At 38.9% G+C, this 23,337-nt stretch overlaps 1 protein-coding gene across 22 annotated transcripts in view; it reads right to left on the reverse strand.

Moving 5' to 3' along the window:
• Positions 1 to 23,337, reverse strand: part of ESRRG (estrogen related receptor gamma) — a 391,934-nt gene that overhangs the window by 210,263 nt on the left and 158,334 nt on the right. For 4 of the 22 annotated variants that reach the window (XM_072927567.1, XM_072927566.1, XM_072927557.1 and 1 more), the window contains one exon: positions 16,506 to 16,564. The exons of 14 other annotated variants lie outside the window; for them this stretch is intronic. Coding sequence is in view for 5 of the 8 variants with exons in the window: in XM_072927557.1 (XP_072783658.1) it covers positions 16,506 to 16,564 (59 nt within the window). In the remaining 3 variants the exon portion in view is untranslated. Of the gene's footprint in view, positions 1 to 16,410; positions 16,566 to 23,337 lie in introns of those variants that run through there. 4 more of the 22 variants (XM_030269131.4, XM_041715433.2, XM_030269129.4 and 1 more) reach the window with 2 other exon arrangements.

Raw genomic sequence — 23,337 nt, forward strand, 5'->3', positions numbered from 1 at the left:
CTTCAGTGTGGTGCTCACAGAAGGCTTAACAAGGGCGTGCAGGATAGCAAACGAACCCTGCCTGTAAGTAAAAAGCTTCATAACTCAGCTGCTGCCACCTCCTCTCTGTCGCCTCATTTGTGTGATAAATTTTGTATTCCTCAGGCATTCGTTAAAGATCTGATCCTGCACGGCGCTGGGTGCCCTCTATACCTATAGGTTTCAGGGGAAGCTGAGGAGCTCATTACTTTGCAGGATAAAGACCTACCAGAAAGAATCCAAACTTAAAAGCTGGCTGTCAGCAGCTCCAACTCTGCTCTCCCTCATCCCAGCGCCACTCCACGCACCATCACACAAGGGAAACGGAGGGAAGAAATTAGCTTAGTGAATCATCGCTAATTTCTACCAATTTAAATTCTGGTTTTCTTTTTCCTGCCTATAATTCAGCACTTTATTTAAGGTTTTGCTTGGCCTGAGCAAGTCCCGAGAGCAAGGTCTGGAATTGCTGGAAGTTTTAATGATGTTGTTTCACTAGCAGCTGCTGACTTATGAATCCTCCTATTTGTCGTAAAAAAGATTTTGTTTCTCTGTGCATGCTTGGTTTGAACCACTATAGAGATAATTCTCATGCTTCTTGATAGCCCTTAAAAGCAATGGAGATGTGCAAATCACTCTCTTTTAGAGAGGACAAATTAAGTGTTCAAAACCTAGATTAAAAAGTTGTCAAGCTGGCCTTTTCTGAAGACTTCATTTAAATTCAAACCCAATCTACTCCAGGTTTGCACAAAGAGTTGTAAAGTTTTAAGTCCAGAAGTCACATAGAGTGGATCACCCTTAAAATCATGATATGAAATCAGTAGGCATTCCTAAATTTTTTTCCTGATTTCTCTTTCAATCCAAGTGAAACTCAAAGTGCAATGAAACAAGGGATGTATGCAGGAAGGCTAAATTTTTTTCTCAGATGATGAAACCTATAACGAACAGGAAAACTCTAATTTCTTCTGGTGCTGTCATTTACTAGAATCAACATCATCCTTCCTGTCTTTATTCAGCAGAGAAAACAAAGCTAATCCCAATTTCTAAAGAGCTGGCTAATAAAGGAGTCAAGGGATCATTAGTCTAATTAACTCATTCCTGTTTTCAGTTTACATTTCATTATGCTATTACACTCTTTGAAATGTCAATTTTTAAATACCATAGAAAACTGTTTAACATATAGACATTATGTCCAAAAAATCTGAGACATATAGAACAGTTATTCAACATTAGTAATTTAAAAGCATCCTGCTATGCAACTCAGTATCTCCCAACCAAAGCATTATTGTAAACTTCATTTACTGATATAAAAATCAGGGAAGTATTTCAGTGACACTTGGCCCTTTGCTTAATGGCACTGCTTTTACTACCTGAGTATTTCATAATAGTCAGGTAGATGTCCTTGCATCCACTTTTGGTAATCAGACCATTTTATTCTGAACAAAAATAAATCAGGATATGAACCTACAACTTCCTGCCAGGTTTCTTTTTTTCTTCTTTTTATTCGGTGTCTTCCTACAGCTTAACATAATGAATCACTTACTGCACTTTAAGTCAATTTTTAAATTGATTTAATGAGTCATCAAGTCATTTACTGTCTTTTAAGTCAATTTTTAAATAAACACAACTTCTGTTAAATTGATGGTAAGTTCTGTAATCAGTGGTTTGAAAACAATCAACCTCTGTTAACAGCATGGGCTTCCCCGTTATGCTTGCACAAGCAAGTACAAATTTCATAAAACTATTAAATTAATTATATAGGTGAAATATTACATAATGATATGTGCACACAAAAGCAAATAGGAAGGAAGCAAGCCTGTAAGCACACACACACCAACAGGCATTTGTCTGTACCTGTGAGCATCTCAAGTGCACTGGCTTCCTTTCTACTGGGAGCACACACAGCCCTTGCTTAGCATTCAATGCAGTAAACCACTCAATGTATGTAACACTACACACAACCTGTCCCCACACATCTCCTGAATAATTGCTCACATGTTTAAATTAGACTTAGACCATAAACTGTTGGACCACAGCTTGAAGGATGAAGGCATTTTGCCAGTATGCTTCTCCACCCTGAAATACCCACAGGAGTTCAGGATACCCCACCAACTAAGATGGGCACAACTGGCACCATCTCCTTGGTATCCCCTTTTCTAAATGATCCTTGTGTTTTGTGAGAGCCTTTTCTGATGTGTCTGAGATCCATCAAACCCCTTTTTAAAACCTCCTGATATTACCTGGACTGTACCTACAGCAGAAAGCTCACTGGGTAATTCCCTGGTAATTTTAACTTCAAAGGTCTGGAATTTTTTCTTCTGGATAGCCTGAAGAGACCTCTACAGCACCTGTACAACACCCTCAAATTGTGACAGTGTGCTGATATAAGTTCAGTTCTTCTGGGCTGTAGGTGCTACAGAAAGGATAAGAAGTTAGTTTTAATATCCCCTGTTCAGTCTGTTGCAGGAAAAGAAGTTGTTGCTGGTTCCTAGCAAACAGAATGTGAGACTAGATACGCCACTGGCTGAGGGAAACCATGCAGCTACTCATGGTCACTGGTTTTTGTAGCTGTCCTTGCACTGTGGAAGGAACAAGGGTGCAGTTCTACACACAAAAGTTTGGAAGGTATATCTGGGAATAGGGGTCTGCATCAGAAATCTCTAGCCTGGCAAGACACACGATTGCACCTTCAGATAAGAGAGAGATGAAGAGATGTTTATCAGAGCTTGAAACTGAGGGTAAACTTGAGCAGTGGCAGCCATGGGTCACTATGGAATCCATGCAATGTGTTTTTGGGTTCACAGTGTGGGGATGCCAGATCTGCAGGAAGCAGAGTATGTTACCATTCTGCTTTTTGTCCCCAGCAATAATACACTTGAGGGAAAGAAGTGCCTTTAAAAAGATGTAAAGGAAGACTATGAGTGCAGTATGTGAATAATTTTAATGGCTTAACATGGATTAAACTACATCTATTAATTAATGTATTTTGAGAAAGCTAATGAAAAATGATGTATCTATCTGTCCAAAACATAATACATATATCTTTAATATCATCTCTGCTTTAGGAGGATTGAATCCAGATAGGAACTGTGGCTAGCAAGGTACCTGATAATGCTCCTGGAATAAGAGGTGAGCATTAGCTCCCATTAACTCATCTTCTTAGTGTTATTTGGCTCCATGATCTGCCCCGATGTGATCTAACAGGATGTGGCATGCCAGAATGCATCACAACACATTTGGAATTGTAAAAGCACACAGACCCTCAACAACTAAACTTCCCTGCCGCCCCTGGTATGGAGTTCACCATTCCTGATCAGGCACTGTCTCAGCTCTATTATAAACATGTTATACCTCCCACTGCTTGTTCAAGGAATATTCTCTATCGTCTGTTTTCTAAACCAGCCAAAGGAGGTCAATGCACCCTAATTTAAAAACAAAAGCACAGAACGATGCTTAAAGCTTTGACTTAATGGGATTTTTTATTCTCTTCCCCTCCATGTATTTTTATCGCCCAGATCTAGTAGTGCTGAGAGAAGACCAAGGCGATTAGGAGACACACACAATTATTTTAGCAAATCACTTAAAAAAAATAATAATAATTGGACTTGAAAGAAGCCTGAAATATTAGAGCAAAAGCGAGGATGAAAGAAGGAGCTGTGGCATCGTACGCCCCGTCTAACAAGGTATTGAGCACCGAAGCCCAGGGGACTCTTGGTTCTCTCGCTGTGAAGATTAGACAAGAGCACTCGCGCAGGACACAGCAGGAATATGAAGGGACATGAAGTGAGCAATCCCAGCAGACAGCCTGTTGAAATGTCAGTCAGGCACTCTGCCTCCACCACCTTTCACAGAGCTAAACATCTCTTTATGTCAGAACAAATTGGGCAATCCTCAAATCTTTTTTTCCTCTCCCCTGACTTCAATGCGCGCCGAGCGCTGGGAAGGAGCGCGGGAGGGAGCGCGTACAGACAGTTCACTTCAGTTCACATGAAAGCGCCCTGACACGCTACAAGGCTGAATACTGATATTGGCAACTCTTACAATCTTATCAGAGAGGCAGGAGCAGCAGCAGCCGTGCTGCAGGCCTTCCCCCTTTCCAATTACGCCAGGTGGTTGTTCCTTTCCCAAGCATCCCGTGACGTCCTTTGAAAGTAAACTCCTGGGCTTGATCAAAGGCCACAAAAGCAAACACATCGCTTCTGTATTTATGAGCATATTTACTTCTGTCATCTTTTTCTTGTTTTCACTCCCACCTTCCCTCACTAGTCCATTAAGGAAGTCTAATTTTAACCAACATCTAACACAGTGCTCAAATGCAGACTTGTAAGTAACTACAGTCTTATTTTAAATTATTTGTTTTCACTTACAAAATTCTGTACATGTTATTTGATTAGGGTTTTTGACTAAAAACCATACACAGAAGTTATTTTTGCAGGAGAACAACAATACAGAAACCTTCCCACTGACTTCTGTGAATGTTAGTGAGTTCTTAGTATGATTGAAAGAAGATACATAAATTAATGTGATTGATTTATTTTTAATTTGATCCAACACATGAAAACATTACTTTAAAAATAAGCAGCCAATATAAATTCTTTAAAAAAAAGCACATGAAAACAAAACTTAACCCAGCCAAGACATGAAGAACTCTGTGAAACTGCCTCCAAGAACAGCAAGATTAACCTGCTAACTCCACACTTACATTATAAAGATGCTGAATAATAAAATTTCTTCTGAAGTACATATCTGAGCAAACCCCAAACAAAAGACACACCCCAAACACCAAAAAAATCCCTCCCCTGACAAATAAACCCATGGTTTAAAAAAAAAATTGAAGTGAATTTTCATAAGAAAATATAAATAACTGGCCACTGCTATGCCTGACCACCTACTCTTCAAATCAGAGGTTTATTGTAAGCATGACCATTTGTGCAGAATGATCAATTTCTAAGACTTAATTCTTGATATCTTCTAAAAGCTGTCTAGCATTTCTAATATTAATTGATTATAGTTAAAGATCAAATGCATTTCACTATAATTTTAAGTTTCTGTTTATGATATTGAGGCAGGCAAATGCCTGTGTGTATGGAAGAGACATTACCAGAGCATTTATTGCCCATTACCACCAAAAAAAGAAGCCCATACTGCAACAAACAGTGCAGCACTTCTGGCATTTGTTAAAGGAAGAAAGCTTTATAAGAAAAAAGAAATACCACTGATTTTTACAGGTGTTTAATAAAGATAAGCTGAAAAAGGGGTTCCTATTTTAAGCTTGGTGATAGCTAAAAATGCATTCAAATATGTTCAAAAGCAATCTGAAGTCTCCTAAAAATGGGTGTTTAAAAGTGTTCAAGAAAACAGTAAAAATGCAAATATTTGTCACATTATTGTAGGATATGGGACAAAAATGCTCATAAATTCAAAGAACCCTGCTGAGGCAAACTACATTTCATTTAAATATGGCATTATTTGGGAGTCATTAAAACAAAACTAATGTTTATCGGTTGCATTGTAAAGGTTACTGTGAGAAAACAGCCAAAGTTTTCCTGAACTTGAATGAGTGCTGAAAAAGACTATGAGCATAACACCCTTCATTTCAATTGTTGTAGCTGTGCTATGGGAAATAAAAAGACTAAATATAATTGATGATTCACTACTATAGAAATATTACAGTAAAAATAATGAGGATGTATCAGTATTTTCAACACTCTATCAGTATTTTCAACACTCTTGGTCTGATAGTCTAATGTACTTCATACACATTACAATGAGACAAATTAAAAAAGAAAAAATAAAAAGGGTCACAATAGTGACTGCTGACTTTTCACTCAGAAATGTGTTATATCCCAAGAAGAAAGTATACAGTGTCTTGTGATTGCTACAAAATACAAAAAACAGCTGTCATCTCTCTTTTCAAAGATCTTTCCTGATTTTTTATTAACAAACCCACATAATTGGACACTTAGGCTACACAGGAGTAGGCTAATATGTTTGGTTTACTATTAAGTGCCTAAATCTCATTATTAAAAGCATCCAACCTTGCTGAAGAGAGATGGCTTCTAGCTGTAGGCGTGAAGAGCCTTCTGCAACCCAAGTTAAAAATCTTTTTACATGGACTTGCACAAGCCTGTCTATACTCCTAAAAAACATTGTGAAAGAATGCTAAAGGACCCCCAAATCCTAGAGTTGCCATTTTGAACCTTAAACTGCTCCCTGCAGTAATTCTGAACCATTAATTGCTGGTTATTTGTAAATGGAAATCAAGATGTAGATGCACACAGATCCCTTGATTGCACAGACATTTAGTCAGTGGCTTTACTACTGTGAGTAGTTTTTGGTGAAGCAATCAAATTAAGCATCCCATTAAATATCTGATGTAGGTAAATCAGGTCTTAAAATTTGATCCATCTTGCATCTCCATCTCTTAGATTTGATTGTATTTGTGAAAATCAATCATGTACTTGCCTTGGTCCTGCCTTAATTCTGTCAGTGAATTTAAACACATCACATACAGCACTTTTATGTGGTTTAAATCCAGCTCTGAAGACCCATTATGGTTCTAAGTCAAAATAATTCTGCACTGCATCCCTCTAAACAGTGGCTTGCTTGGACTGCCCATGAATTGGTCTCCCTTCCAACCCATTTTTTGTGTTTCTTTCCAATATGTCCTGAGCCACACAGTCTGAGGGGACAGGGGAAAGGGCTGGGATGTTACACTCCCTCTTACTGCTGCTCACATGCTGTAGTTAAGCAGATGCTTATTTACAATGCTCTGCAACAGCCTACACCTAACACAGCTTCCTGAAGCTATTAAAAGTGGTCACACAATAACTGCAAGCAGAATTTGGCTTACTGTCTCCACAGATTTGTACTAATATACCAGTGTCTCAAGACATCACTTCATTTTCATAACAAGGAGGAGATTTAATTTCTGCGGATTTCTATAAAAAGCAATTTGGAAACTTCTCAACAATGATATTGCTTCCCATAAATGCCAAATTGGTAAAAACATCACAAGAGGAAAACACAGCACACTGACAATATCATTTTTTCCAACTTAAATACCAGCATTATTCAAAGACATTATACTGCTAAGTATCCAAATAATTCATTCATTTTAAGGATCGAAAGCATAATATTATTTTGCTAAATTAAGCTCTTGCTTTCCCAAATCCCTCTTTTCCACTTAAACTGAGGGAATAAAGGCATCTGAAAACTCATCTGTGTGCAAGACTTTTCAGTTTTCAGGGGTTGTTCTGTTCTGGTTGGGGTGTGCACTTCCTTTTTTGCTGATAACCAAAACCCAAGAGTAACTGCAATAATAATTATAAATCCCTGCTTCGGATGACAAAATGAGCCTCAAGTATCATCATCTCATTCCCACCTTCTACTACTTGCAGGAAGGAGGAGGTTGGTGAGGGAAACCACGGTTCAACTCTAACTTATTGGTTCTGTTGTAATACAGTCTCTCCAGCTAAAAAGGAATTGTAACAACTGAAAGTGATTGTTTAAAATTATACCAAAGATCAAAATTTCTGACTGTGGTAGCTTGGTTGGGGGGCAGGGGGTAGATAGCCTGGTTTTAAGCATAACCTATTAACTGAAGAATGTCAGGACTTTGTGGTCATTTAACACTCCCTATAAATGAAGACTTGATAACAGTTATTGATCTCAGTTTTCCTGGAAGAGGATCCCTGGGCTCAGCAGTGAGCAGTTTTGCTTCTCTTAGTTCATAAATACAAGAATAGGGCTATTGCTCAAATGCCACCCTAACAGCTGAAAATGAAATAAAAGTAAATTTCAGTGCAGTATGGAAAGCAATACAGGTGTATTTCCACAGGGTTTTTCTGAGTAGATAGCCCAAGGTTAATATAATCTCAAATTTTCTTATGGGAAATATGGAATTGCCACAGCTGACCCCTAGTATCATTTAAAAATATTTTCTTCGTGAAAGCCTACTCAAACCATAGAAGTATTTAAGTTACTATTCTTATTTATTTATTGATCTTCCTTGTGCTACCATGGAACTGGAATACCTCTGCACATTAATGAATTCAGCCTAACAACACTGGGACAATGAACATTTCTGCTGCCCAGGCAAGAAGCTGAGCCAGAAAATAGGAAGTGTTGGGTTGTTGCACCTGCAACACAACTGTGTCACAATAAACAGCTGGAAATGCCCATTGTCTCTCCTATCTTATTCTTTTGTCATTCAATGCTTTTCCCCATTTTCCTTCTTCCTAGATATTTCTCCCCAAAACTCTGCTACAGACTCATCAAATCAAAAGCTGATTTCTGAAACTTTATGTGGAGCTGCCAGAAGCACCTCCATCACTGAAAATATATTATCACAGGACTTAAACAGAGAAAATTAATCCCCTCCCTCTTTCCACCTTCCCTTCCCCAAAATGAGAAAAACCATCTCTCCATCTCCAGACCCCCAGGTCAGATTAAACCCAGATGCTGAAGGAGAGACCTAGAAAGAGATGCACATCCCTTCCAATGAGGATTTAAGGAGAAGCTGCATGAGTAGATGAACTGTTGAACTCAGTCCTCTGTCTTAAAAATACATTTCATTGGGATTGTTAATGAATGATATAAGTACCCAAAAGATGCAACAGAATTCTGAAATATGAATTAAAGACGTATTGCCATCTCCAGCAAAATAATAAAAGTACAGAGATTAAGAGGCAAGCATATCTTTTTGAATTGTAGAATAGGTTTATAGGTCTTCTAATAACAACTTTTACTCAAACCTTACATAAATAGGCTTATATGATACAAATATTATGTGGGCTATGTGGAAACTACAAGGTCCCTAATCATGTTTAGGGATTACTTGACAGAACAGAGACATTTCATTCCTATTGGACCTAGGGATTACAGCAAAGAAACATCTAATATTCCATTTTTTAATTTCATGCATTTTTTATTTACTTTTAATGATGCTGTATATATTCATCATCCTGAAATATTAAAACAGTATGAAAAAAGTAATAAATTGGTGGAAAATTTAGGGAATGGGAATGCAACAGCACGCAAATCATACACTATCAAGTGCTTGATACACATTTAAAATTACTGTCTAGTACAGCAAAGCCAAATTCCTGGCAGATTTCTGAAGCACAAAGTCACAATAAGAAGATCAGCAGAACAGACTGAAATAATAGAATATTCATCCCCCTAATCCATATGCAATTCTTTAGGGCTTTTTTTTAACAATGCATATGAGGTCTGACTGTATTCAGGATTTAAATAAGTTGTCTCTCTCTCTCTCACACACACACACACACTCTCTGTATATTTATAAAAAAAAAAGTATATACAGTTATCATTTCTGCTCTACTGCACCCACATTGACAAGGTTAGCACATCTCCTCACACCTCAGATGAAACAATAGCATTTTAAACAACAAAAGTGTTAAAAGAAATACATTTATTCATACCATTGAAACCTGCAACAGCTGTGTTGAAAGGAAGGAGTCCAGTTGCCTGGAAAAGGGGTTTTTTTTGTTGTTTGTTTTTTTGTTTAGTATTTTTAACTCTTTCCTACATGATTCTGAATAATTACTGGTTAATTTAAAGCAATATTACATGTAGTTCCTGGCAATAAATTTTTGAAATCAGTATTAATTCTTTGAGATCATGCCAAGATCTCAGACAGATATAATTTTAGATCTGGTATTGCATAAAGGGACAGGGACCTAGAGACAAGTAAATCATCACTCAAAAGACAGATGCTGGTGATAAGGATGGTCCTTGCACAAAATGTGCTTGAGGACAGGAGATGGGGAAGTGGAGTACAAAACCTCCATTGATTTGTTTGGGATTACCAAATTACTTTCAACCAGTGCAAATGCACAACTGAGCCATAGATGTCCTCCAAACAGGAGAGTATGAAGAAATTCATCCCCTGTCATACAGACATGCAAAGCCTGGTCCTTAGATCAAGCAGGTTTTGCACAGATTTAACTCTCTGATTAGGCTGTGAAATATCACCACCCCACACCCATTGTATAAATGATATAAAATGAATGTACCCAAACACAAGACATTCGCACCAGTAATGTATGTCTGGACTTGCTAAATAAAGGTGCCCACATGTGATAATTATGATGGCCACATGCAGAAAGCAGCTTTCACAACCACCAGGACAGCTCTTGTCACAACTCTGTTAGTGAGGCGAAGGAGGACAGGTGATGGTACATGAAAAGCCATCTGGTAAGTGAGAAAGAGCAGCCACATCCTGTCGAAACCTGAATACCCAAATGTAGCCACAGGCTATTTGTAGTAACAGGTCTCATGAGAAATGGCCTGGGGTGAGGATTGCTGCCGAGCATTTTCCAGGACTTTGGGTTCCTACCTGGTGTGGGGCATGCTGGTCCAACCCTCTCGAAATCATGCTCGTGTGTTATTAGCCAGATTGTGATATCAGTTGACATTGCTATTCACATTGCAAGGTTATTTTTAATTCAACACAGGCTAAACAAGCAATGTAAAAACATATTTAATGAAAGATCCTTTTGCTGCAGAATCTTCTTACCTGCCCTTACTATGACACCTATCTACATTGACACAGACTCCAAACTTACTGGTGCTTATTGTTTACGGGTGCCTAATTATTACTGATATTCTGGGGGGGAAAAAACCCCTAAGCATACTGAAATCAGCAGAAGTGAACCCACAAGAGGGCTAGAATACATCCATCCTGTGTGTATGTTTTGCAGGCAAATAAGCAAAAGAAGAAAAACTCTTAGAAATTATTTGATCTATACTAATGAGAAAAGTGCGAAGTTGCAGAAGGAAATAAAAGACAAATGAACACAAAACTTCTGCTAGAAAATATGACCAGGATCTATGTTAGCAAACAGGATCTAATAATGCACAGTGAAGTTAGGAGAGAAAGCCTGACAGACGCCCTGCAGAGCTGCACTGGACCAAATCTGAAAAGCACAGGTGGTAGCAGCAGCTTCCATGCAAATGTGCCACGTTTTTGTAAGACAGGGCAATTAAGTAAAAGTACAAAGTACCTTCTCATTTTGGGGGGAGAAAAAAGGCCATAGAAAGAAACTGGGATTTATTGAAGAGGAATACAGATCATCCAGTGAAAACTAGGGTATGCCTGAAATATATCAGTGCTACTCTCCCTTTTGCCATCCTTTATTTTACAGGACATAACAGAGATCTATACGAGTTTCTATTTTAGTGAAGACAACAACAGTTTTTGTGACAGGGAAAGCTAAAAGACCAGCACAGCTTTTGCCCAAATTTTATACTTTTGTTCCAAAGCAGAGAACTATTAAACCTTTTCTGCAAATGTTTGTAAATACAGCAAACACTTTTTAATGTGCACAAAGAATATTTTGTTTCCTTGTAAAGATTCAGAGAAGTTGATCAGCCACATTCTTTAGAAAGCTTCTAAGCAAGCAATGCAAGACATATATTTGGAATATGAAAGTTTAATCCTACTCATTAAAACATGACAAACTTATAATTAATTGAGAATGGAGTCAATAATGAGAACATCCTTCAATGTAATGATGTTGGTACTATCAGCTTGTAATATGGGAATATGCTGTAGAAAGTGAAGCATAATATGGAAAAATTACAAGTCAGTCAAAAAAAGGAACAGCCTGAAAGTTTTGCCTTGAGTAGAATATTTAAAACACAAATTTTAAATCCTCAAAAGTTACATTTTTCCAGTCTTCAAATGAGATAATACATTATGTTGTTTTCCTGTGATGAGGAATAATTCAAGGTCTTACATTTTCTGATTAATCTCTCAACCAATATTTAGAAAAGGTTTCTCTTTGAGCTAATCAAACTTGACAAAAGCAATCTTCAAACTATGCCACATTCACTGATTTGTAAGATATCTCAAACTTGTGTTTTATTAAATGCAGTTTAAATTAGCAACAGCTCTAAATTCACCTGCTTATGACACCCCCTTTATCTCACCAACAGTAACTAAAGTAGGCAAAAGGACTGCACATGCAGATTAAAATTATTAGGACAAGCTGATTATTGCTTTTTTTTTAAAGAAGGATGCAATTTTATTTTTAAGATAGCACTCTATTGATCACACTACATTGCATTTTGGAGGATAGTTGATGATGGTATTCATTTTACTTTTTCTGGAGATAACTGCCCTGATCTTTCTGCATAAGGTCTCCCCTGTGATCCCTCCAAATAATGCTTATTTCTTTATCCACAGAAAGAGGCTAAATTTTAATACACAATCTTATTACATTCTTTGGCTTTCAGTATCAAATAGTATCATTAGGTTAAAGGACATCACTCCAGAAGAGCAATGTTTTAAGGAGAACAACTAGTAAGGAAGCACTGCAGCACTGCCAGGTAGGGATCACTGTGGGGAAGCAAGTAATCACCATCCCAACCTTCACCTTCACTAGCAGTGCTGGTAGTTTCCTTCCTTTCTGTGAGTGGACATATGTGTGCAGACAGGATTTTACCATGGTTTGAGAATGTGTTTAAATTTGGTTGCCTGACTCTGAGCACTAAAAGAGATTCCTGAGTTAGCACAGCTAAGCAGGAGAGGGGAAAAACTGTGGGAAAGATGTAAGTATTAATTCCCTGCTGCAAATGTTCCAAGAGGAAATCAGGCCTCCAGCTCATTCTTCCTCTCAAGTCACACTTAAGTTCTGGATAAATAAGTTTCTGAGCTACTGACTGCCCTCTATTTCCTCCTCATGGTTGTGTGCAACCAAGAAACTGCATTTCTGGCAATGTCTATGATAAAATAACACAATGCTCCATTAACAAAGCCTCACGTGTTTTAGAAGTCGCTAGTGCAAATCTTTTTGGGACTTAAGGAAGGATATTCAAATATTGGGTAACACACACTGACTAGGAAGACTATCAATAGAGTTTCTCAATTTATTTATATAAATGGGCCAACACTTTTAAAAGCACTTCAGAGCACTTAACTAAAGCAAACAAGCACTTGAACTTTAAATATCTAGCAAGAGAAGTCATTGACAAGTATGACTTAGTAAATTCTAATATCTTTGCAACCTTTCATTCATACAATCTCTTCATGAAGAGAAGCACCAGGCTCGCATCTCAACTCCAAAGTTCTTTTGTTAAAGCAAATAGCTTTGCTTCTTCCTATACAGGGATCCTGGGTCCATGACAGTATTTATAAAGCAGCTTCCTGATTTTGAAAACTTATTCTCTCTCGTTTGGCCCTTAAAGTAGGATTACTTCATCTTATAAACTTAATTTCCCCTCATATTCATGGCAGCTAAGCTTTGATTTAGGAATGTAACGTTTACCAAACACCATCCTACTAATTCCCAAAAGGTCTGGGAATAACTTTCTATGCTCAGGACTAGGGTGCCTTTGGCAAGTTGGTCTCATCATGGTGCCAGTGTCACGTGCATTGTTTATATCTTCATATTTCTAACACACCTCTTCCTAGCTACTGCATTATACAGAACCACAGTGTTCATTTCCTGACCAAATCAGTGTGATCTGGTTCACATTAATACACTTCTCTGCTGACAAACCAGCACCCAAATTAGTAAAACAAAAGATTATTCTGGAGTTTTGGATGGTTTGGGGCTTTTTAAACGGATGTATAGCTCAAGTACTAAGTTGAACCCTAGAAACAAGAAGGTGGTGTTTAAAATAAGTATTTCTGATCAGTAGCAGCTAAATCTCATTCCTTAAAATCCTGCAACATATCTTGATTTTTATTTCTTTCTGAATAAGACTTTAACTTTTTGCCACGTTATAAGACTGTGTTTTGCACACAGTCTGTATAACGTGGCAAAAAAGAGGTGGCAGAAAAACCCTTTACTTTAACCCGGTCTTCACCATCTTAGAAAAAGGAAATAAAGTATTTTTAAGCTATATTCCGGAGCTCAATGGTCACATTGGGATTTGCTAGTTTTAGGGGACATGCAGCATGTTCCAGAACTGGCTGCTTGGGATTTGTACTGATTAGTGGTTATGAACATTCTCGAAACAGTATTTTGGAAGAAAAAACCCTACAGTCGATACAGTTGAAAATATGAACCACTCAATGCTAAAGCCTCAGACTATGCATAGTTCCTAAAAAAAAACAGCTTTGAAAACTTTGAAATACCATGCAAGTCATAATTGGGTTTTAATGTATAAAACGGCTCAGTAATTTAAATGTTTGGAAAAGAAAACAGTCTTTGCTAGAGTTTATGAAGTGATAAGTCTATTTCTTAGAATGATTAACTATGCAACCTGATTCTGAACACAAGCATCTCCTAGCATATGCTCTCCACAGCTGATATGATGAGAGCATACAGTTCTAACAAATTTATATTCCAGGACCCAATTCTGATTTTAGAATTCCATTCCTGACCTCCCTGCCTTGAGTAAGTGCCTTAGTTTCCACAGAAGTAGTTTTACTTCCTATTCTTAAAGAAATGAAATCAGGATTAAGCTCTGCTCTTCATGCATTTGGTTCTACTGAGTGACAAATTAGATTGGTATGTAAAGGATGCATATCATGACATTTCCACTAGAAACTTAAAAAAAAAAAAAAAAACCAAACAAAAATAACCCCAAACCCAGAAAATGAATGACATTTATATCCCTGTTTTATTAAGGATAACACAACATTCATTCACTTATAGAAAATTTTTAGTAGCAAATGCATATTATAAAAACAGATGAAGTACAGCCAGGACAGCATAAAGAATGCTTTTGGGGAAGAATGCCCCAAATAACATCCCATTTTAGAACAGTGATAAAACTAGACTATGACAAAAGAAAATGCAATTTGGTTTTGAACTCACTGCAAATAAGTAACAAGATCTAACAATTTAGAAAGTCCTTAAAGAACCCATGGCTTTGGTAGAAATTAATTAAATGGTGAGGTGAAATTAAAGAATAGAAGAATAAACTTACACAAGATGACCTGAGAGAAAAAAAGAGACAAAAGCAGTGAAAAGAAACAGACCTAAGGAAAGTACTACTTCATTCTAATAATAGATTCATCAACAGAATATCTGTATGCACTAAAACCTAATTTGAGCATCCTGAATTCTGATCCTGATTTCCCGAGATGGCAACTACAATATTAAAAAAAAAATACTTAAATTACTCATTACTAGAAATAGATTGATTTGCATGAGAAAAATGCAGAGTTAAGAATCCCATTTCATTTACGTGTATTAAGATCCTAAACTAAAATCTGAAAGTCCTAACTCCCAGGCTAACACTTCCTTCCTGTTGGGGACAGCATCATTGCCCCTGGGACCTGGGAAATGCCATATATGGTGGCCACAGGGAACAGAATGTTTGTGTGAGCATTAAAAACCTGAACAAGAGCTCAGGAGATGAGTGTGAGAACTTGCAATTCTATCTGGTATTCAAAGACAAAGAAACGTCCAAGTGGGAAAGACCATTAACAGCAAAAGGCCATTTTACTCATGCCCACCTGAGCAAAAGCTGTGGGATTGCTCAATTTTTCTGTTTCTCTGTAGCTTTTCTACCTTCAGTAAAACTTGCTGGTGCACATGGCTACTTTGTTTATTTTTAATTATATAAATATAAAAGTGACAAAGGACACGCGAGTTTACCCTGGTGCAGAAGCCAATAGCCAGAGTAATCCAACGTGGTGCATGCTGGACACGATGGCTGATATTCCGCAGTCAGCACATTTCAAATTCCTTACTGTAATTATTGCTTTTGGGTTTTAAATTCCTCACCATTGACTAACTTTAGTTATATTTTGGTTGGGTTTTTTGTGGGGATGGGGGGGAGAGACAGAGGAGTGGATGGTATTAAATTTAATAGAAACAAATCACCAAGGTATTATAAAAACAGCAGTTAATTTACTTGCTGCTCTAGAGAATAGCTTGGGAATATAAATTTTAGCTTTCCCATACCTACAGCTCTAAGTGAAACACTAGGTTGTCTGAATTGTCTTCATCCCCTGAACACTAGATGTGAAAACTTAATTTTGTATTCTAGCATTTTAAGTAGAGTTGCTTATATCGTTAAGAGCCACCATAATGCTCCTCAAAACTATTCTGAAGTGTGAGACAGGTCTTCATTTTGAAGGCAAGAGTCTGTCAACTTCTAGGACCTTCAGCCACTAACCCTTCTCTCATCCATAAGTGTCTAACACTTTTAAACTTACTAAACACTTACATCAGCCAAAACACATTTTTTAACATCACCAAAACGCTGTCTCTTACAGCCCTGGGACTCTACAAAGTTCAAGAGAAGGATTAAAGATTAAGCCTTGCTGCACCTGAAGGGACACACTTCAGGAGGCAAACACCCCCCCCCACTGCTGGCTGTGGTCTCCCACCCCCCGGCAGCTGCGGCGTGCTCGTTTCACCAGACAAATCGCAGAGGAGAGGGAGCGAACCCCCTTCATGGACTCACCATCCTTTTCTAGTCACATTCACTACGCATTGCATTAGAAAATCGTAACGGTGTTAAAATATTTTGGCAGGATTTGTTATGGCCAGATCACTCACTTCCTTTGGGACACACAAAGCCTCCTCTGGCAATGAAACAGCCCAAATGTCAGCAAATCCTATAGAACAGAAAACGGTCTGTCAATGTAAAGCCTAAATGAATCTCCAGTTAAGCAAAACAAAACAAAACTGTATAACATAAGAATGCACATACAGAAAAAAGAAACAACCTAGAAATATGCACTTTTTATTAAGGTTTCTTTTTTTATTTTTTTTCCCCACCCTCCAGAAACTTTTGAACAGCATTGCAATGAATTCATCACAAGGTGCTATTAGAGCACAAGCTCCCTCCAAGTGTTACCAATTCACGGACAGATTAGAGGGCACATTAATAACATAGTTAATATGAAGTGTTTAGAGCCTTTACGTCGGTGACAAATACGACTCAGCCAAATTTCCTGACCATTGAGGCCACGGAGGAACAATTTGGTAGATTTCATCAACAGTTCTAATTATGTTCCTGTCAAGTCGAGAACAAAGTAATCCATAACTGGGGGGCTGCTCGGAGACAGTGCCACGTGAGAGTAATTTATGCCCAGGGCCCTCGCTGTAGTTAGTGTGCACAACGCTTGACTAACAAGTGGGTTCAAAAAAAGGAATTTATTAGGGAAAACACAGCCCTCCAGCTCCAAGCAGCTCATCAGGTGCAGGCTTAGCAGGAGTTACAAGGCAATGTCTTCTTGTTTATAAAAGAATCTCAAGTCCAGACTGGCCTCAGCGGGTTTTGACCCATAGGATTTTAACCCAAGGCTTCTGCTGGAGCTATGCAAGCCCACTGCCAAGGCCAGGGTGCAACCCATCCTCTTCAAAATCCTCTCAGTCCCTGGGACAGTGGCAGTACCACCTCAGAGGCCAAATGGTACCAGTGCCCTTTTACAATCCTATAAAGAACACACTAATGAAAGATGCAAAGGCATTATTAGGAAGAGTAAACTAAAACATAACAATACACAATGTGCTTCTTACCACAGCCCAACTGGGAAACAGGCTGAGCAAGGGAAAGGGAGGGGAGGAAGGTAAATGGGGGAGAAGCTGTCATGTAATTTTGAGTTATTTTCCACTGTGATCTGTATTGGGATACGGTTTCTATCCTTTCAAACAGGATCATTTTATACATGACACTCTTGCTGCATTTCACAAAAAGGCAAGAATGTCTCCCTAGCGCTCAAAGTGCAAAGCCTGGCAGCGGTCATTCAGGATCAGTTACTTGCATATGCAGTGAGATGTTAGAGAGAGTAAAATGACGCATTCTAAGATCATTGTGTTTAAACAGAGGGTAAAATATTGTTAGCAAAAAATTAGATCCATCTGAGAAACACAAAGTACTTAATGGGTTTTAAAGCATAATTTTCTGAAGGTTCTGTGCGGCCCCAGGAAGGCTGACTTCTTCACCCATATTTCCCACTGCTAGAACGGGTACAGGTATGCACATTCGTACCCACATGACATATCTTGCCAATGGATTTTAGACTATAAAAATGTTATTGGTTTCACTAAACTATTGGTCTTAGTTACATTTTAAATTACTAGTTGACTAAGAAATGCAGAATGCAGTACTACACCTAAACTGTCAGCTTCTCCTTTCACAATTTACTGAAGTTTCTTATCCAGATTTGCTTGAACCTGTAAATTCTCTGATATCAAGTCTAGGGACTTTCTCAGCACCTACTGAGTGGGACAGAATTAGTCTCATATGACTGAAGCGTCACAGATTTATGATTACTTACTCCCAAGGATGAAAAAAAACTAAATTTAAAAGCAGTGGTGGCTTTGCAAAGACGCCAAGAGGGAAGGGAAGAATGCAGTCCCATTCTGCAGATGTGAAAAGAGAAACCTTTCTGCAAGTCAGGGAGACAGTAATTCAGAAGCCAAGAAATGCCTGGATGTTCTAATTCCCAGACTCGTGATTCAGTCACAAGACATGCTTCCTTTCCTGGTGAAATGTCATGCTGCCGCATGCTTCTGTTACAGAACACATCCTAACCAAGTGTAGCAAAAGCATGATGATCCCATTAAGTATCTAACATCTAATACCTTGTGAAAACTAATTTAGTGCTTTATCAAATCTCTAGTTTGTATGTAGAGCATAAACTGGCTACATTTGCTAATAGGGCAGATTGACCCGTCCCCATATATTATCAAACCACATCAAAGTCTGCTGGAGGACGTAGCCTTAGCTACTTATTATCCCTTGCATTAACTCTCTCACTAGCTACTCAGCCAATATATTTTCCTGTAATACATCTGTCATGATTTTGCAGGGAAATCAGCAATTCTGAACAGTGCAGCAGTTAGATAACAGGACGAAACCCATCATGGTCGCCTGGCTTTCCAATCTACTGCTAATTGGCATGGACAGAAGCCCTTAGAGCTGGGCTTGCACAACAGCACACCACTCCTGGGCCCCAGAGATTTGGCCTCTTAGTTAGATTTGTATTTTTAGAGCTTGAGTCATTTATATGATTTCTTCATGATTTATTTACATGCAAGAGAAAAAAAAGTTGAATGCCAACACCTTCAAATTTACGAGATTTTTTTTTTTCTTCCTTTTGGCAGAAAAAGGTTCTGTTTTGCAAGAGAACATGTGGCTTAGTAATCAGGAAAAAAGTGCTAGAATATTAGTAACAATAATGTTGGCAACATTACATACAATGAGAACATCTTTCTTGGCTTGTATGCTATGCAATCATATTCCCACGTGTTTATTTAGGGTCTTACTTGTGACACTGCATAATGAATTATATATCTGAAGCCATGTTTCTAACTGTCTGGGAACTTGCATATATGGCTAATAGAGGGTCTAGATGGTTGTTTTGTTTTAAATTAACAATTGCTTGTATTTTCTGATAGATGGTGTTGGTCTTTGGACTTGGAAACCCTGAGCCATTTTACGTGGATCTCTTACTGGCCTTTCGACTACCAGTCATCACCCAAGAGTTAGTGGTGCAATATGAAAAATAAACTAAAATAACAAAATACTCCCTTCTTCAAACAGAAATCCACTCAATCGAAATAAAAGATTATTTCACTTTGCATATGTGATTGTATGTAGTTTTTCTGAAATATAATTGTATCCATCATAGAGGCCTAGTTGTTCACATTTAACCCACCATTATTTTCTCTCTTTATGGCTTTTTAAGCACTGTCATTTTCTTTTCCCTTCCAACTTCTGTCCCCTCATGTCTTTAAACATTAATGTAAACAAGTAAAAGGCATTTAGGGTGGGTATGTGGGGGTATTATTAGGCGCTTTGTACAGTTTCTTGGTGATCCCTAATCCCATTGCTGATGGATCATTTTTAATCCAGAGAATATTAAAAACTGCTTACAGCCCAGCTGTGGTTTAGTATCACCAACAAAGGCAGGCCAATACAGTAGTTTTTCTACCAAGTAGAACTTCTAACAAGTAATTTTTCAGCCAGGGGGAATAAATTAGACAACAACAACAACAAAAAGGCGGGCAGTGAGTTAAAACATCACAATTCTATGTTACTGAATTGAACTACAAGTCTTTGGAGCTCCATCCCTCCCCCTTTCCTTTCCCTCTATATTTTTCTTCTTCTGTTTTTATGTTGAAATCACAGGAACTACGCAGCCTAGCAAGGCTGTAATCACTCAGCAGGAACCTGGCACAAGCACAATGCAACCAGCAGCCAGGCAGCAGGAAACTGAAGGAAATCTCTCTCTCCCTCCCCCCCAGGTTTCTTAAAAGGGGCTCGGCGTGAATGAATCTTCCCGGTAGCCACCAACAATTTCTTATTCCTTCCGAGCAATCATCAATTTCAGCATCAAGTGGTTTAGTGGCTCTACAACTGGTAGTGGCAGCGGAGTAAGCCCAGCATGCAAACGTTTTGGCTAATTTAAAACCCTTGTGCTGCCGAATCAAACATGACAAGACAACAGTAAAAAGAGAGGCTATTATCCCAAATGAGAGTCGGCGGATGGCTGAAATTGGCTTGAGTGGCAGAGACAGAAGAGGTGGAAGGAGCAGGGACAACTAGGCATGATAATAGCAGATACAGTGTGGACTTTCTCCCCCAGCCCCAGTGCATTCACACATATCCCACCTGGAGGAAAAAAGGCAACATTTCCAAGTTTCATGGCCAGGAAGAACAAATATACTTAAGAAGATTCAAAATAAATTAATAGCTGGTAAGGCATCTGCCCCATGGATATGGGGAAATGTAACTTAAGAGACATCACCCTTTTAATAGGAACCCTAACACCCCCAAAGACAAAACCTGTCATTTCCTACCTGAATTCATGTCCTGCTGCCCCAAGTTCATTCCCATGAGTTGAGAAACAACTGAGATAGGACAGAATAACTTCAAAATGGCAATAATCTGTGGCGTGGCTACTCATGAATAGCTGCTACACAGAACCAGCTCACGAACAGCCCAGATCTCAAAGAGCTGCTGGGGAGGAAACGTGGAGGGCAGAGGAATTAATTTTTTAAGGCAGTTGGGAGACCACAAGCATTCTCATGATGTTGAGAGCTATGAACCCTGGTGATGGCTTGCAGCTCACAGAATGATGACCTGTGGGATCACTGGAGAGCAAGCAAGTTGTCTTTTGCAAGATTAACAATTTAAAAGTGCTGAAATTAATTTTGTTTAATAGCTGTGGGTGCAGACTCCTTACAAAGTAGGTTGCAAGGTCAGCAAGCCTACTAAAGCCTTTTAAAATGCAGCTTTTTATAGGGACAGTAGATTTAGGGTGGCTTAGGGCTTAAAGATCTAAAAAGCAAAAGAAGGGTAAGAGGTCATTTCCTACCACTTCCAAATCTTGGGTGAAGACATGTTCTCTGTTTTGCTTCTCAGTATGACATACAATTATTGGTATATTCAAAGCTACTTGAGGCAGTATGGGTTTCTTAGGGTATGCAAAGTGAAAAAAGACATTAAAATCAACCATAAGAACCAGATCAACCAGTACACAGCAGGCTCATCAGATTCATACTGGAACATGAGCACCTGTGTTGCAAAAAAGCAGTGGGAGATGAGAAAATGAATCTAGGAGACTGAGAGACTGGGAGGGGAAAGACAAGGGCAGGGGGAGTGCTCACACCCTTGCCATCATTCCGGAGCAGTTCACCTGTGATTCACATCTGCCTCCTTATACGAGATCATTACACTCTAAATTACTGTACTGTACAGAGTGTTTCAAGGAACAGCTGGGCTCAACACTAAAACCAAAACCAACCATTTAAAAGGGATGTGCTCAGCTTCACACCCTAGTACATGTGAGCTATTGCTCACAACACAGCAGAATCTGCTGATTACTGCTCCCTTCTAGGACACTTTTCTCCCACATTTTTGCCAACAGCATCTAACTAAGTGTACAGGTAAAGTTCATAGCCAGCCTGGGAAATAGAGAATGAGTTTTGCATCACTGTGTAAGATGGTCTGAATTTGCTGAAATTAAGCAACATTGCCTTGAAAAATATTTGCATTGCGTGCAGGTGGACCTGTGTGAAAGGTGGACTCTGGATTTAAAGAGAAGTCCAACCTCAAAAAAGCATGCATCCCAATGCAAAGAAACATTGTACAGAAATCCACTTGGTCTCACAAACGAATTCAGGGAACCAAGAACCTCAGGGCAGGACACAATCACAATGGATATAGCACATGGGTTTGTTTCATCCTGCCCCCTTCTTTTAAATCTTTTTCCCCATAACGTGAAGGAAACACTTGGCTAAGTTTTCAAAGAAAAACCAAAACCAGTAACACGCCAAGCATCAGGCATGCTGGCTATTCCTAGATAGCCCACCCTGGGGACATGTAAGTGTCACCCAACAGAGAAACCCAAGTCACCGAGCCACACAGGCAAGCAGAAACCCTCCAGCCTTTGCAGCGTGTTTTCTTGCATAACCAAACTTCGTTACTGTGATCCTGCAGACAGAGGGGCCCCTTCCCTGGCAATGATGGTCATTAGGGAGGACAGAATTAATTCTGCTGCGAGCCTGGCGTTGACAGTGGCCGGAGTGAACACACCAGCCATTTTTCTCAGCCTCTTCCACAGGGAGTTGGAACAAAGAAAGGAGCCCTGGGGAAATACTGAAGGCATTACAAGAACGTAATTTTAGATGCATATGAATACTGCCACTGTGTGCTTTCAGGCTGACAATATGCTGGTGTATGTGGTGTTTGTTTTGGTTTTTTGTCTCAAAGTTGAATTCATATCCTCAAACAGCATTCCAAGAAAAGTCTACTTCACAGTTCAGCAAGGAACTGCTTAAAAGGCAAGCATGATACAGGTCCTTAGGGCACCTCATCCATCCTGCACTTGGATGGCATTCTCCACCAAGGGACCCCATTAGGAAGGAAGGGCAAACTGAAATCCTAACCCAAAGCAACCTGAAACAGCACCAGCATACTCGTGTAGCAGCGATGGATGAGCCTCCATTTGTCTTCAAAGCATGGGAAGCCAATATATCTGCTTCAGAGCAAACTCAACTTTACTTTCCAACCTTGCAGTGTACTTAAAGCTAAAATGTGTATCATCTTTCTATCCGTGGATAAGGCAACAAAGAAGTGTCACCCAAGACTCCAATTAAACAGATTGGAAGTGACACACTTCCAGTGCAACTCCATACAGCAAAACACCCTGAGATGCACTGTTTAAAATCAATTGCCCAGGAAGGAATTGCCACAAGCTACAAACAGTTTCCTTTCCCCTCCACACAACAGAATAAACCAGAAGAATCTTATACTAGTACAAATCTTGCTGGAAAATGCAGTTGCTGTAGGAATGCTATCAGTACCAGAGGTATCACAGATCTTATTCTCCCTGCAGAAGGTTAGGCCCTTCCAAGCAGGAAGAAACAATATGTT

Source organism: Taeniopygia guttata, chromosome 3, assembly GCF_048771995.1.
Source record: "Taeniopygia guttata chromosome 3, bTaeGut7.mat, whole genome shotgun sequence".
Taxonomy (NCBI): domain Eukaryota; kingdom Metazoa; phylum Chordata; class Aves; order Passeriformes; family Estrildidae; genus Taeniopygia; species Taeniopygia guttata.